Source organism: Penicillium vulpinum (assembly GCF_028829585.1).
Source record: "Penicillium vulpinum strain IBT 29486 chromosome Unknown utg000001l_segment0_segment0, whole genome shotgun sequence".
Classification (NCBI taxonomy): domain Eukaryota; kingdom Fungi; phylum Ascomycota; class Eurotiomycetes; order Eurotiales; family Aspergillaceae; genus Penicillium; species Penicillium vulpinum.
Window position 1 is genome coordinate 2348269 of NW_026643241.1, and position 17099 is coordinate 2365367.

The following is a 17099-nucleotide window of genomic DNA, read 5'->3' on the forward strand; positions in this document are numbered from 1 at the left end:
AATGACAGGTTAAATGTTACTCAGCACTGTTTCCAGACCTCGGACAAAGCGTTCAACATCATCCTGACTGATCAACTGGCGATTACCCTCGAATTCAAGATCCAGATTTCCATCCCGTGGGGTAGCATATATTTCCGGCCGGTTTCGAGGTAGTAGATCCGGCTCGTAGAACGATATCCGACTTTCTGTCCCAAGGAAAGTGAAGTTACGGTCATCTTCTTGCTGGAAAGCTGTCCGCCAGCCGAAGTCTTTTGCGTCATCGGGCCAGTCAGTGCAGTTCCGGATGATTTCTTCCATCCCAGCGGTTTCATATCGAGAATCTTCAATGAGCTGACGTTGCAATTGCAATGCAATGCCCGAAAGAGTAGCATGGTCATCAATGTGCACGCTGATAGGGATCTCGGTCATAGATGGTCCGACCACATTTTGTAGACTGCTCGGTAGCATCGATCGGCCAGTGACCAGACGACCGAAAACAACATGAGGTTGTTGGTATTGGCGGGATAATACAATAGCACAAGCGGCATGGAATAAAGTTGCGGGCGAAATCCCCTCAACCAACTGGCCTTTGGGAATTGGGATCGTCGCTTTCATCGTCAGCCGATCCATGGTAGTGTACACACGCTTAGAGCAATCTACACCACTCCAGTTGGGATTTCGAGTGTCCTCGAGTCGCGAGGACCAGTAGGCGAAAGCGTTTGCCTTATTGTCCTCCCTGTAGGCGATATATTGGGAGAACTTCGGTTGGTCAGGGAGAGTGTCACCGCAGTAGAGTGAAGATAGACTACGAAGGACAGTATCCCAACTAAAGCCATCAAATTGGGCGTGCGAAATCCGGAAAATGAGTCGATGCTGCCCAGCGGCACTCCGTATTGCCATAAATCGAATGAAGGAAGAGCCAAATGTCCGAATCCTTTTTCGATCTAGCTCACAAATAGAATCAACAAAGGTCGTAATATCATCGTCATCTTTGGCCTGGAGATTGTCATACACGGGGTTCAAATGATCGAGCAAGACTTGCCAGAATCGACCGTGCGTTTCAATGAACACCGTACGAAGGATGTCGTGGTGGTCTACTAGCCTTCGGCAGGACCATTCTAACCGTGAGAAGTCAACATCTGCCGGAAGATCAAAGATCCAATGCGGCAATCGGCTGGGCGGGTCTTGGAAAGCATCTAAAATTGCGCAGGTTTGGAAGTCGGTGCAAGGAAGCACATCAAGAACGGTCCCAGCCCCTGGGTCAAGAAGCGGATCGACAAAATCAGCGAGGAAGGGCTTTGGGTCATTCGTATCGAGCAATGCGAAGGGTTGTAACGATGGCAAATTCTCCTCCATAATAATTTCCTGCACTAAAAGGGCGAGTTGAGAGAGCCGTGGTGCGTTGAAAATATCTGCGACTGTGAGCGAGAGCTTCTCATTTCGGGCCGCTGCCACCAGTCGCATGGCTGCGATGGACTCTCCACCAATTCTGAGGAAGTTGCTGTCGGAATTGATAATGTTTGAATCCATCCCAAGAACCACCGACCATAGTACTTGCAGTTTCTTTTCCATGACCGTAGTGGGCGCACGATGGCTGCTCCCGTGGGACTGCAGCTTTGCCAACGTCTCTAAAGTCTGAAAGGCCCCCAGCTGCCGTAGAGCTTTTCTATCCGTTTTGTCCGTGGTAGTCATTGGAATCTTTTCAATGGGGATATAGGCGCCAGGAATCATGCTAGGAAAGAAGCAAAATTAATATCGGGACTATTTGTCAAGGGGTGGAAAGATGGAGTTGAGTTAGGGAATACATACTATTGCGGTAGAGAATTGGAAAGTCTATCCTCCAAACCGTCGATGAAGCGCGCCAACCTCGATGAATTGTCTTCCTCGGATTGTGTCTCTCCAGGGGGAGATATGGCAACAAAGACGGCGAGAATGGGACTGCTGTTGTTAGGGATAATAATCTCTGCCGCAAGGCCATCGCATAGATCAGGATCACGCAAGTTAGCACGGATATGGTATTCTACTTCGGCTAGCTCAATTCGTTGGCCCCGCAGCTTAACCATACCATCCTTACGACCAAGGAAATCTAGCGACCCATCTGAGTTGTATCGAAGCAGATCACCCGTCTTGTATAAGGTGGCCTGACGGCCAGGAAGGGTTGGTGCACCTTGCAGCAACCAGGATGGGTTCTGGATATACGCAGCGGCAGTCTTATCAGAGTCACCAAAGTAGCCTTGACTGACTGTGGGACCCTCAATGAAAAGCTCTCCCATGGCGCCAATAGCGGCGAGTCGATCGGGACGGCCTGGTTGCACCAGCCATGTCCGGGCCCCATATGAGTACCCTACATGATTGTTGCGTCCGTTTGGTTGGAGAAGTGTGAACGTGAGGGCCTGTGCACACTCAGCCGGACCGTATATTCCAATCACAGCCTCAGCCTGCTTCCATCGAGCAACCTCGGTGGTGGGAATAGGTTCGCCCCCCATGGCTAAAGTTTTGAGTCCAGGCATGCTTGGTGGATCCAAGGACTGCACTACCGAAGGGGTGAAGTAGGAGTAGTTGCAATTCATGCGATTGAAGGCCCCCGCAATGTCGTTTCGTCTCTCAAACTCGTTAGGAATACACAGGCAGCCTCCACGGATCAATGTCTGAAGGGTATTGGACCATGATACGTCAAAACTGTAAGAGACAAAGTCGAATACACGGGTGCCTGGTTGAATACGCAGCATCTCTGCCTGATGCACTGCAGCAGATGAAAAATTCTGATGTGTAGTCACGACACCTTTAGGTGTTCCTGTGGAGCCGCTGGTGAACACGACTGATATTGAGAAGTTAGTACAGTGATTGGAGAGTCGGAAGAATAACAAATAGAGACGCACCGTATAGCACATTGGATGGGTGAACTGTGGGCAAAGGCGGGGTGGGAATATCTGTAGCTACCAAGTCAAGGTAATTTTGGTCAATAATCATGACCTTGGCGTCAGATAAATGACCTGCCAATTTGCCAGTTTTGGCTGATGCCAAGACAACCAGAGGATTGACTTGGCTGACAATGGATTGTAGTCGGGACTCTGGTTGAGTTGAGTCCATTGAGAGACACGCAGCACCCGACTTTATCACCCCAAGAGCTGCTACTGGATGCCACATGGACTTCTCAAAGCAAAGTGGAACGATGGTACCGGGACCAACACCAAAGGCCACCAAGTGCGACGCCAACCGATTTGAAAGTTGATCCAGCTCGAAATACGATAAATGGCCGTCCCAGGCGCAGATAGCTGAGTGGTCTCCATAATTCTGAGCAGTTGTAGTAATCAAGCTGTGCACGCATTCAGAAATTGGTAGAGGGATAGATGAGTTCCACTGCCACAGTTCTGCTAGATCGCCACCACTCAGAGTCTCAATGTGATCCACAGGCTGGGTCGTGGCCATACATACTTGGCGCAAAACGTGCTCGAATTGCGAGGCAATTCGTTCCATCTGAGCTACATCCACCACTCTAGAATCGAAGCTAAACTCAAGGTTCAGGCCATTCGTGTTCGTAAGTTGGCACATGATCATGATAGCATTTGGATTGGAATCATCCAGATCTTGAGTTGCGGAGACTAGTTCCCTAGGATTCTTGTAGGGGCCACTATGATGGTCGACAGACTGGACTTGACTTGCAGGCTGAACAACGAGAAGAGTATTAAATCGGCTCCCGCGATCTGTATTTGTATCAATGTGCCGAATTGTGAGCAGCTCAGTCTGTTCATAGGCAATCATGTCGATGGACTGCTTTTGGATGCTAGTGAGCAGACTATCGACTGATTCTTGGAAGTCAAGTTTGACTCGGACAGGAACAGCATTTATAAGAGGTGCGACCATGCGGTCCAGACCTCGGAGGGGAGCTTGTCGGCCCGTAACCATGGCGCCGAAAACCACATCGTCCGAGTCCATGTACCGCGCGGTGAGGATGGCCCATGATGCACGAATGACTGGTGATAAACATGTCAATAATTTCCAAGGGAAATAGTAAAGCAATGAAAGGAAATAACATGAACATACTGGTCGATGGAGTGACATCTCGCTTTGGCCACTGGAATGCCTCCAAATTACGTCGTACTGTGCTATCCGCTTTGGGTTGATGATCCGCGTGAGGTAATTCTGGGAAGGGGATTGCCTCGAAATTTGCAAATTGACGACCCCAAAAGTCCTCTGCCTTCTCGGTATCAACCTCCATGACGTGCTTGATGAAAGCCTGGAATGATGCCACAGGGGGATGATCATCAAGGATACCATCATAAGCCTTAGAAACCTCGTCCACGAGAAGGTTCAATGAGTACCCATCATATAACGCATGATGCTGAGTGAGCAGGCAATACCTCTCCTGGCTGCATTCGTCTTCCACAATGGCAAGCCGAGTCAAAGGGGTGCCTAGACCCATTGGCCTGGTTTTGTATTTTTGGAGATATTGCTGCAGCGGTTGAGTGACATCCCAGTGCAGAGGCTCATTCACGATGCCTTGCACGAGTCCGTTGCTTTTACAGTCCACAATTCGTGAACGAAGGATGGGCGCAGAAGCTCTACTCACCATTTCCCAGGCATTCCTCAGGCGCGACTCATCGATATTCTCCTTCAATTTGAGCAAGAGTCGAGCGACATACGAGTTGGCGCGTTTTGCGGTCATCGAGAGCAGCGACTTTTGGACACCCGTACAAGGGAAGATGTCTTCAATTTGGCTGACCTGGATGTGGCATTGTCTCGCGAACTCATCCGAGATAATGTTTTGTTCCGAGGGATGTTTGAGGAGAGAGAAGGGGCTGACAAATTCTATCTCGCTGACGTCTTTCAAAATCGAAACAGACATTGACTGTGCCATCTCCGACAATCGAGGTGTGGTGAGAATAGTATGAACCGACAACTCCAGCCCTTGCATACGAGCCAAAGAGGCCAACCGCATCGCCGAGATTGAGTCGCCGCCTAGACGAACGAAGCTACTTTCTGCCCCAATCTTCTCAGCAGGTACACCAAGGACTTCGACCCACAAGGCTTGTAGGTGACACTCAGAGGCTGTGCTGGGGTCCAACATAGTTACAGGGGCATCGCTGCGTGTCAAGAATTCTAGAGTCAAACTGGAACCCATCTCGCGCAACCGTCGTCGGTCTGTCTTACCACTTGCTGCCATCGGCATAGACGGAGTTGCAATATAAGTTGCTGGTACCATATAGGACGGAACCCGGCTCGGCAACTCAGCTTCGAGATAGGGCAACAAGCCGGCCAACTGTGCTTGCTTGCAGTCGATAAAAACGGCAAGCATTGGCCTGCCTGTGGCTACTGGCTCTACGACCTCTGCTACTGCCGTCGGCGCAGTCCCCGAAGATGATCGATCCATTAGGCACTGCATCACATGGTGCTCAACATCTGCAAGCTCGATGCGTTGGCCTCTTAGTTTGACCTGCGTGTCCTTTCGTCCCACGAACGCGAGATTTCCCGTGAGTGGATGATACTTGACAAGGTCGCCAGTCTTATACATTCGACCACGACGTCCTGGAATTGTTCCATCAGGAGAGCCCTGACCTAACCAGTACGGATTCTCGATGAAGGCGGCTGCTGTCTTTTCTTCATTCTGGAAGTAACCCTGTCCCACTAGAGGTCCCTCGAGATACAGCTCACCTACCGTTCCAAGAGGTGCTAGTCGGTCTTGATTCCCTGGGTCCACTACCCATGTCAAAACTCCAATACCTTTCCCGATAGAGTGCACTGCAGCGGCTGCCGTCTTAGGTACTCGATGATAAAGGGTGATAGCAGAGCATTCTGAAGGTCCATATACCTCATATGTGTTAACAGATGGGGACCATCGTGCGAGGTCCTCTGGCAAAACTGCCTCACCCCCGAGAAAGAGATAGCGCAGGGTAGGAGTACGCTGCGGGTCTATCCACCGCGCAGTAGAGGGAGTTAGGAAAATATGCGTGGTGTCAAACCGGCGCACACTCTCAGTCAGATTGCTTTTCCGTTCATCTTCGCTAGGGATACATAGCGTGCCTCCGGCGTTCCATACATGAAAGAGGCACCAGTAGACTGCATCAAATGAATACGAAGAGAAATCGTATAGGCGTGTCGTTGGACTCATTTCAAGCGTGGATTTCTGGTGTATGACTGCACTGGTGAATTGTTGGTGATGCATGAGGCATCCTTTGGGGGTTCCGGTGCTACCACTCGTAAAGACGGTGTATAAAAGATCGTCTGGAGATATAGATGGTGGATTATGACTTTCGGCGGCCCCATTCACCACATCGGCCTCGGGAAACGTGGATCTTTCTCCCAGGACCACTGGGTGAGCGACCCATCGGAAACAGCGTTGTTCCTGGGAGATCGATGAAAGTAGAACAGTGGGGTTTACCTGTTGCAATATACCATCAAGACGAGAATCTGGCAAAGATGGATCTAGGAGAAGGGTGGCACCGCCTGCTTTTATGACGCTAAGGACGGCGAGCATGGCGTACATGCTTTTCTCAAAGCAAAGAGGCACGATCATGTTCCTTTTTACCCCCATCCGGACCAGGTAATTGGCGAGCTTGGTTGACAGCTGGTCTAGCTCAACATACGTCAAGCTACCATCCCACGCACAGATGGCCACTGCGTCAGGCTGGCGTTGCGCGACTTCCCTGATCAGATCATGCATGCATGCATTTATAGCGGCAGGCACCTTTGCGTTCCAGGTCCAAATGTCATTTAAATGGGACTCTGTCATCATATTTACAGCCCCCAGTGTGGATTGGGGCAATCTTTGTGTGCACATGCTCCGAAGGGCCTGATCCAGGTGTGCTGCCATGGTTTGAATAGTTTCTGACTGGACAATGGCAGAATCATAGCAAAATTCGACCTTCACTCGACCTGGCTCCAAGTTGCACACTACCGATAACGCATAAGAGCTAAAGCTATGGTACCGGGTGGCCTCGTATTCTTCAGCAGACCGGAAGCAAAATAAGCCAGTATCATCCATAGCCTGCTCGGGTGGTTGGATCACGAGTAAGGTTTGGAAGCGACAAGCCTCTTCTGCCGGAGTGCTAACTTGCCGGATGTTTGACAATCCTGTTTGCTCATGAGGGACCATCTCTCGCTCTTGGTCCTGGATAGATTGGAGAAACTGCGGAATAGTCGCGTCGCTTTTTATTTGCACACGCACAGGAACTGTGGCAATGGTTGGACCTGCAATCCTCTCCGTGCCCTGAATGGGTGCTTTGCGTCCCATGACAACTGTGCCAAACACCACATCAGACGAGATTGCGTATTGGCTGCATACGAGGCTAAATGCTGAACGGATGATGGTAGAAGGAGTAAACCCATCTGTGCGCCATTTAACATCATCGATAACAACAGTTTGAGTGGATTCTGTTCTTGGCTGGTAACTAGCTGAGGGAAGAAGTGGAAACTGCGAAGCTTCACAGCCTTCAAATTGTGTCTTCCAAAACTCAGCTCCAGCTTCCTTATTCTGACTGCAGACATACTTGACAAAGGCCTGGAAGGGAATTAGTCGAAGAGGTGTTTCCCCGTAATAAAGGCTCTTCAGCGTGCCCATTATCATGGCCGAAGCTGGCCCATCATATATCGAATGATGCATAGTCAGTGCAAAATACCAGCGCACTGGGCCGGAATCATCGGATTTTTCATCAGTTGATTTGCATGAAAACAGTCCACAGCGCATGAGAGAGGTACCCAACCCCATAGGATACCGACGGTCCTGGTCCAGGTATTCCTGTACGCTTCCGGCCTCGCTCCAAGCAGTCTTTTCTCGGATCACGGCTTGAACAAATCCATGGCCAGGGATATCGACGATTCGTGTGCGGAGGATAGGCACAGTGAGTACCAGCTCTTCCCAAGCGTGTTTGAAGCGATCAACATCTATCGAAGGCCCTAGCTCCTGCACATTGCGGCCGGTATAATCCCCTCGGGACTTGATTGACAAAGCAAGCAGACCTGTCTGAAGAGAAGTGCAAGGGAATAAATCTTCGATATCGGTCTCATTGACAGTACAGGCGGATGCTGCCTGGCGGCGGGCGAGCTTCTGGTCTCGGCCAGGATCCAGCAGCGTGAAAGGTTCAATGCTGTCATCTGGTGCATCATCAAGGTTTTGCAGCAGATTGGCCATCTCTGCTAGGATAGGGAATTCCATCACCCCGGCGACAGTGAGCAACAAGCCATGTTGGCGAGCTGTACCTACCAACCGCATGGCATCAATAGAGTTTCCAACCTGCAAGAAACTGTCAGTGGCTGAAATTGTCTCCAGCTCCGTTCCTAGAGTAAGAGACCACAGCCTCGCTAACGTAATCTCAGCAGTCGTAACTGGTAGTCGACCTGTGGATCCTTGGCTGGATGGCGTGGACGACGCAGCAATCTCAAGCAGCCGTCTCCGATCTCGTTTCCCGTTTGTAGTCAAAGGAACACTCGAAAGCGCGATATACCACGAGGGAACTGCATAGCGAGGAAGAACTGCCTGAAGCTTCTGGCTAAGGCCGATGGTTAGCTGGTCGATATCCTCTTGGGTGACGATGAATCCCACAAGTATGACTCCGCCTCCACCTGGGGGTAAAATAGTATCGACGATGACCTCAGTGTGCCCACCTGGCCGATTGAGACATTGTTGAATCTGGGCCTCGACCTCCTTGGGCACCACTAGTTGACCAAGTACTTTGAGCTGGGCATCCTTTCGTCCCAAGAACACCAGATAGCCGTCGGAGTCATATCGTGCCAAATCCCCTGTTCGGTAGACACAACCTTGCCTTCCTGGGCGAGCTGCCCCGAGGCCTCGAGAGAGGAATGTAGGATTTTGGTAGAAGTGCTTATTTGTGAGAGACGAATTTCCAACATAGCCACTGGCAAGTGCAGGTCCTTGCACCACTATCTCACCGATTGCACCAAATGGAACAAGTCTGTGGCAATTTTGAGGATCGACAAGCCAGCAGCGGCAAGTGTCAATGTGCGCAATCACACTGCTGGACCAATTGGGTTCATCGGCCGGGTAGACGGTAACTGCGGGGAATTCTGCAGGCCCATACCAATTACGGACAGCACAGTGCCCTTTCCACCTTTCAACATCGCTCTGCAACACGTTCTCACCCCCCATCACGATAGTAGATAGACCTGGTACATCTTGCGGGCGCAGCAGCCGGGAAGTGGAAGGGGTGATAAAAGCCCAGTTTGCCCCGAAGTGATTAATTGCAGCCGCAATACCGTCGAGGCGCTGTGCTTCTGACGGAATACAGAGACAAGCTGTGTGAGTTAACCCAATGATCGTTTCCAGGGTAGCGACATCGAAATCGTATGATGAGAATTGGAAGATTCGTGAAGAAGGGTTTACTGACAAGCGCAGTGTCAGTTCCTCTGCGTTTGCGGCCAGGGCTCGGTGGCTCCAGAGAACATGTTTTGGTTCGCCGGTGCTGCCAGAGGATGTCAGAATTGAGGCCGGGCTATCCATGTCCAGGATTGGGAATGGCGTGAGAATTTCTTCAAACGGAGTATCCAAAATTTGCTCCATGGTGATACAGCGAGCGTACTTCGAGACTGTCGCCAAGCGTTCGGGTGAAGCCAGGGCAACTTCAACACCAAGGTGCTGGAAAGTACGACTCATTCTCTGCTCTGGCATGTCTGCCGATTGTAACAAGGTCACTGCGCCAGCTTTCCAAACGGCTACCTGAGCGAGTGGCATGTACCGAGACTTGACAAAGCACAAGGGCACAGTAGACCCTTTCTTAACCCCCAGATGCAGAATCAACTTGTGTGCGACAACGGTTGAGATTTGATCCAGCTCGCCGTATGTGAACTGACCGTCCCATGCATCAATGGCGATAGCCTCGGGGTTCGCTTTGGCACATAGAGTAATCTTGTCATGTACAAACATGCTGGGATCCGGGGGTAATTCCGCATTCTGGGCCCAGAAGCGTTCCAGGTCGAGTTCGCTTGCTGTCTGGATGTTTTTCAGTGTCATCCGGTCGGGGGACTTTGTACACAACTGGCGAATTATTCCTTCTAGCTGACAGACAATTTGCTTAACCTGCCGCTTGTCGATGATCTTTGGGTCAAAGCTCATTTGAATGTCAATACCCGAGGTAGTAAGCTGAAAGATGACCATTAAGCCATAAATATTGAAAGGATCGATCCCCATGGTGCTCAAACTGGAGGCGAAGCTACGCGCCTTAAACAGCCGGCTATCCTCATGCAGACTGTTCCCTGTAGCTATTGGCTGGACAACCAACAAAGTCTGGAACAAACCGGCATTGCGATCTCCGTTGGCTCGTTGAATGTTTGGCAAACCGTATTGCTCATAAGGCATGATATCCAAACCCTGTCTTTGGAGGCCTTGAAGGAACGTCTCCACCGTATTCTCCCAATCAATTGATACTGCAATTGGAACCGTTGCGATAGTTGGCGCAACACAGTTTTCCATGCCGTTTACATTTGCCTGTCTTCCACTCACTGTTACTCCAAAGATGACATCGTTGGAGGCTACATACTGTGAGGCGAGGACCGCCCACGCCGCACGGAGAATTGTGGATGGGGTTGCTCCCTTGGAAGGCCATTCTAGAGCAACCGGATGCTCCATAAAGCCACTGGCTTGTGGCTTATACGCGGTAGATGGCAGAACGGGGAATGAACGGAATTCAGCGCGAGACAGCTGAATCTTCCAGAAATCGTTCGATTCCTGGGTATTTATCTGGCTCAAATGGGAAATGAAATGCTCCACTCCAGTGACTGTCCTGCCCGGCTGATCGTAGTACTGTGCCTGGAGTTCTTCGAGAATCATGGGCAGTGAACTGCCATCATACAAGCAGTGGTGAATTGTGAAAATGAACGTGCCATTGATGATGGATGCACGACAGAGCTGGGTCCCTAGCCCCATCGGCTCCGCCTCATCGTCGTGCAAGTACTGCTGGATGTTTTGACCAGATCTCCAGGGTGTGTCATTGAGGACGACCTGCACAAGCCCTTTGCCCGGAAGATCCATGATTCGGGTCCTCATAATAGACAATTTGGCGATTGTCTTTTCCCAGGCAATTTTGAGTCGGTGTGGATCAATATCAATTTGAAGTGGCAATACACTACGAGACACATATTGTCCTTGTCTTCTGGCCCCAAGCGCAAGCAATCCCTCTTGAAGTGCTGTACAGGGGTAGACATCAAGAACTTGGTCTTGCGAGACTGAACAGATTTGAGCAGCATATGATCGACAGTGTGACTCCTCCACTCCCAGGGGTAAAAGGGAGAATGCTGGAATATCTTGCATATCCGAGTGACCTTCACCGTGGACCATTTTCTCAACCATCTTCTCTAGCTCGGGGATATCAAACACATCAGCAACAGTGAGGGAGAATCCCTGGCTACGAACCATTCCAACAAGGCGCATGGCGCTGATTGAGTCTCCTCCCAAGCGAAGAAAGTGGTCAGTCGCGTAGATGACATCCGGCTCAACCCCTAGGACATGAGCCCACATTTGCTGTAATAGTTTCTCGTTCTCCGTGGTCACCTTTCTGGCTTGCCTTCGGGTTGGTTGAATTTCTGCCAATTGCGCCAACGTGAGTGACCCCCCAATCTCTCGCAATTGCCGCCTATCTGTCTTTCCGGTCGGACCAATAGGAAATTCACTGAGCGGTATGTAGATCCTGGGGATCATATAAGATGGGAGAATGCTGGCAAGATGGTTTTCCAGATCATCGGCCGGCCATGTACTTTGAATATATGTTTGGGGATCCGCCCAGTCAGCGGCATCGGCGGGACTGACAAAAAGAGCCAAAGTATCGTTGTCACCGCAAGCCGGGGAAAATATCTCGGCAACAACCATTGTCTCTAGGAAACCAGTCAAGAAGTCTTGGATGCACCGCTCTATCTCTCCTAGGTCAATCCTTTGTCCTCTGATCTTTCGCTGAGAATCTTGTAGGCGGCCAAGGTAGATTATACGACCATCCGAGTCGTAGGTAACCAGATCCCCAGTACGATAGACTGGACCTGGTCGACCAGGGCTCTTCCAGTGGCCATCCTGCAGCCACGATGGAGAAATAAAGCTCTCTTTGTTCAACGCGGCGCCATTGGCTCCAGAATACTGAGCCAGCATAGAGCCCTCCATACACAACTCGGCCACTGCTCCCACTGGAGCCAGTAGGTTTGGGTCTTTGGGATCGACAAGCCACGCTAGCCCAGCACAACATTGCCCAATCATACCTGGACGCCAACTGTCATGATTCACAAGGCACGAAGTAGCCACTGAGGCTTCTGCTGGCCCGTACCAGTTATGTACAGTTTTCTGCGTGTCAAGCCATCGACGAGCAGTCTTGTGCTCAAGTTTCTCACCTGCAAAAACCACTGTTTGCAGAGATGGCAAATCACCTGGGATCATGGTCTCCGATACAGACGGGGTCAGACACATCCAATTGGCTCTGTAACTGTTGATTGAGTCCGCAAGTCGGTTCTTTCGGTCTGTCTCTGATGGGATGCATAAACAAGCACCAGCAAGCAAGGTAGCCAAACTCTCTACTGTGCTCACATCAAAGTCATAACCGGCAAATTGGAAGACTCGGCTCCTATCAGTCAGTCCAAATGTCGCAATAGCGGCCTGAATGTTCGTTGATAAGACGCTGTGGCTCCACGCAATGGCCTTTGGTGTTCCTGTAGATCCTGAAGTAAACAGAAGAAGAGCCGGATCACTAGGCAGATGGCAATATGGTGAAGATTTGACAACAGCATTGGAGCCTTTGCTCTCTGGCATGATGAGGTTGGCAATATTAAGGACTGGGAGCAACTCGTGGAAGGAAGATAAATCAGACGACGTAGAGGTAACAGCAATCTGGGGCTGCAAATTCTCAACAATCTGTAGGGCTCGAGTTTTTGAAACTGGTACAGACATCGGTAGAACAGTTGCACCAACTCTGAGAGCCGCAAGCATCATAACTGCCTGCCAAGCATTTTTCTCAAAGGCCAGGATAATGATCGACCCAGGAAGCACACCTTCATAGAGAAGTCGATCAGCCAGCGTTACAGACCAGACCTGCACCTGCCTTGCTGTTAACTGATGATCCCACGCGGATATAGAAACTGCATCTGGTTTTGCATCGCTTTGCCGACAAAAGCAATCGGTGACAGATTCAAACTCGGGCTCCGACTTTGCTGCATTCCATGTCCAAATATCAGCCAAGTCGTTCTTAGTGAGAGCAGTGATATCACGTAGGTTCATCTGAATGACCTCCTCTGAGCACAGTTGTCGCAGCAAATGTTCAAGTTGTATTGACATTCTCTCGACCTGTTTGGCTTCAATGGCACCAGAATCAAAGGTGATCTTCAGTTCAACCCCAGACTCATGCAATTGGCAGATAATCATAATCGCATATGGGTTGAACATGCCCACAGTATCCGCTTCTCCATCCTTGCACACTATTTTCAAACTGCCGGTTTGATCAGAGCTGCTAACAACACTACTCGCCCGGTTGAAAAGACCGTCAACCTTATTGCTATTTGCCTGCTGAGCCGGTTGGACAACTAGGAGCAGCTGGAAAAGGTTGGAATTCTCAACCAATCCAGCAATCTGCTGTAACCCTAGCTGTTCGTGCTCAGTGGCCTCCACTGCCTGTCTTTGAACCTGTTCGAGCCAGCTCTCAACTGTTTGATTCCAGTCAAATTTAGCGCGGACTGGTACAGTCGCAATTGTCGGCCCTGCAATTCGCTCGATACCGTCCACAGTAGCTTGTCGCCCGCTGATCGTGGCACCGTACCTGACATCGTTTGAATTGGTGTATGAGGCTAGTAATAGGGCTAATGCTGCCCTAACGACCGATGATGGTGTGGTCCCCGAGTGTGCCCATGGCATTTCAGAGACATTATAGTTGAAATCAAGCTTTACCCCCGGCCGATACCCAGGAGACGGAAAAGTTTTCGTTTCAGACCCTCCGTCCAGGTAGGTTTTCCAATAGAGCGACGAAATTTGCTTGTTTATCCCTTTTGTGTATTTTGCAAATGATTTAAAGGGCAGGATGGAAGAGGGAATCGCCCTCTCATAGTATTCAGCTTCAATGGCATTCAATATCAGCTTGGTGGACCAGCCATCGAAGATTGAATGGTGCATTTCTATGATCAGACTGGGGAACTCTCCAGAAATCAGACCGGCACGGCACAAAGGAACCCCCAATCCCATCGGAATGGAGTCTTTGATGAAGTCTGCGATACTCCCGTATCGATCTAACATGATGGGGGAGTCGACAACAACTTGAACCAGACCATTGTCGGTCAGGTCGATGATCTGTGTTCGCAGGATTGATGCGTGATGAACGGTACTTAACCATGCCGTTTCTAACCGGGAGAGATCTATGTGACTGGGAAGCTCAAATAGTGTCCGTGCAACGTTAGTTGTCTCACTTCGTGCTGTGATGGAGAGCATGCCCTGTTGGAGTGCGGTGCACGGATATATATCTTCAACTTGAGCCGATTCAATATTGCAGAGCCTAGCAGCCTCCTCGCGCATTCTTTGAATATCCGAAGAACTGTCTACCAGAGAGAATGGGGTAATTACTTTCGCTTCAGAAGAGAAAGAATCCTCCTTGATAATGAGGGCAAGGTCACTCAGCACTGGACTCTTGAACACATCTGCTACCCTGATGGATAAATTGGTCTTTCGTGCTGCCGCAACCAACAGCATGGCTGCAACTGAATCCCCTCCTAGGCGGAGGAAACTATCTGTGGCGCTAATTCCAGTCGCTGTTATGTTTAACACATGCGCCCAGAGCTCACAAAGCCGCTTCTCCATAACAGTTGATGGGTCACGGTATTCTTGAACCAATAGGATGGTAGACTGCAATTTAAGCAGCTGCTCCAAAGACAAACCAACTCCCAACTCTCGCAGTTGTCGCCGGTCGACCTTGCCTGTCGCAGCCACCGGTATCTCTTCGACTGGGAGATAGATGCTTGGAAGCATAAATGCTGGCAGCGCACCCTCTAGGTCACGCACAAGATTGTTCATCACGGGCTTAACTACTTTGGGGTCTTGATTCTTTGTCTGCACAAATAAGGCAAGTAGTGGACTCTCGCTTCCCCGAGGGAGCACAATATCAGCAATGACAGTCAGCGCATCATTCAGACATGCACGTGCATGATGCTCCACATCACCAATTTCGATCCGCTGACCTCTAATCTTCAATTGAGAGACGTCCTTCCGCCCCAGAAACAGGATGTTTCCATCGGAACGTGTCTTGACTAGGTCCCCGGTCCTGTATAGACGGCCTTGTCGTCCTGGTACACCAGGGCTCCCAGACAGAAGCCACGGTGGGTTGACGATAAACGCTTCGCTGGTTTTTTCTTCATTGGAAAGATACCCTTGGCCAACCATGGGTCCCTCGAGGTATAATTCACCCGGGGAACCAGGAGGAACAAGCTGGCTGCTATCGTTGGCGTTGACGATCCAGAGACAGAATCCCAGTCCTCTTCCAATATCCGGCCGGTCCTCCTCGCAGCGACTGAGCTGTGAGAAGGTACATTTCCAGGTACACTCGGTGGGACCATATGTATTGAGCAGACGAACACGACCAGCCCATTGAGTCACATTTTCTCGATACGGCATTTCTCCACTCAAAAGAACAGTTTGAAGTGTCGGTGGGACTGAGCTAATTGTTCGCAGAACAGTGGGAGTAACGTTGATCAGACTGGCCGCAAAGGCTGTGATCGCAGCCGACAGGTCATTCACCATATCCTGCTCGTTGGCAACGCATAGACAGCCACCTGCGCACAATGTGTGAAGAACATTACTCCAGGCCACGTCAAAGGAGTAAGGTGCAAAGTCGAAGACACGCGACTCTTGATGGAAGCCAAGAGCTTTTCCCTGGTAATGTACAGCACTTCTCACGTTGGCATGGCTAATACATGCTCCCTTAGGCTCGCCAGTAGTTCCCCTAATTTGAAGCACTAAAAGTTAGCACTATTATTCCCCAAGAGAATTAGGCCGTGGATTTCTTACGATGTAAAAGATATGTAGACTATGTCATTTGGTGATACCACAGGCAAGTCAAGCGTCTGTTGTTTTATGGTACCCACAATTTCCAGCAGACTGTCGTCTAGTTGAAGGACGGGTGAATCGCACAAGAGGGATACTCTGTTTCGAGTATCTGGGCAGCAGATCATTGCTTTTGGCTTCGCATGTCTAATGATAGATCGAAGTCTTGCATCTGGATGAGTGGAATCAAGGGCAATGGCCGCGCATCCGGCTTTGATAATTCCCAGCATGGCAACAGATGTCCATCGAGACTTGGGGAAAAGAAGGGTAACTGGCGATGTGGATGGATTGCCCATTTCACATAGATAATGAGCAACATGATCACTCAAGCTGGATATTTGAGCATAGGTAAAATCTCCATCCCACGCGCAAACAGCGAGGGCATCGGGTTGTCTTTGCGCTACCTCAGTAATCAAATCATGGACGCATCCTGTGATAGACTCTGGGACAACAGTATTGCTAGCCCAGATCTCTTCAAGTTCTTGCGACGAAGGTGATTTAGCATCAGGTACATCTGGCATTGGTAGCTGAGTACGTTCGTTCATCTTTGTCACAAGCATTCCTATGGGTTCCCAAGATGCTTCTGGTTATAGAACTGTAGGGAGAGGTTCTCCTCGGCTCTTAACCTGAATTTTGAGAAACCTCGGGCTCTGTCCATCAGCGATGGGGACATTGAGCATGTCGGCATTCATCTCCACTTTGTAGATCTCCACTCAATAGCGCGTGCTCATTAATGCATATGCAAGATCGGGTTAGAGTCATGCGGTCAGTAATGACAGATTACACCGCTGGTGTTTCATGTGGTGCAGACTTGTCACTAGATTAATATGGTCTCAGGGCTCCAAGGGCCCGCTTCAGTACAGATGCGACATCCTCAATTTGGAAAGGATCAGGTGTCCACATATCATTACTTCCGTGTTTTATTCAGGGCACTATCAATCTGAAATTCTACCGTTTTTTACATGTACTAGAAGAAAACTAGCCTTTATTTACACCTTTGGCCAACACCACATTCCTCACAATATCTCTATCAGACATGTTCGAACAACTTGACTTTTCGAGATTTCACTGCGGGAGCACTGACGAGCGAGATCAGTTCTGTCGTGAATTGATTTCT

At 50.0% G+C, this 17099-nt stretch overlaps 1 protein-coding gene across 1 annotated transcript; it reads right to left on the minus strand.

The window, feature by feature from the left end:
• Positions 1–9: 9 nt before the first annotated feature.
• On the minus strand, positions 10–16527 carry N7479_000871 (non-ribosomal peptide synthetase; the record flags this gene model as incomplete). Its single annotated transcript, XM_057248569.1, has 5 exons — positions 10–1711; positions 1789–2797; positions 2859–3953; positions 4024–15881; positions 15947–16527. 5 exons carry the CDS (start codon positions 16525–16527, stop codon positions 10–12), a joined length of 16245 nt encoding a protein of 5414 aa, XP_057113001.1.
• Between the last annotated feature and the right edge of the window lie 572 nt (positions 16528–17099).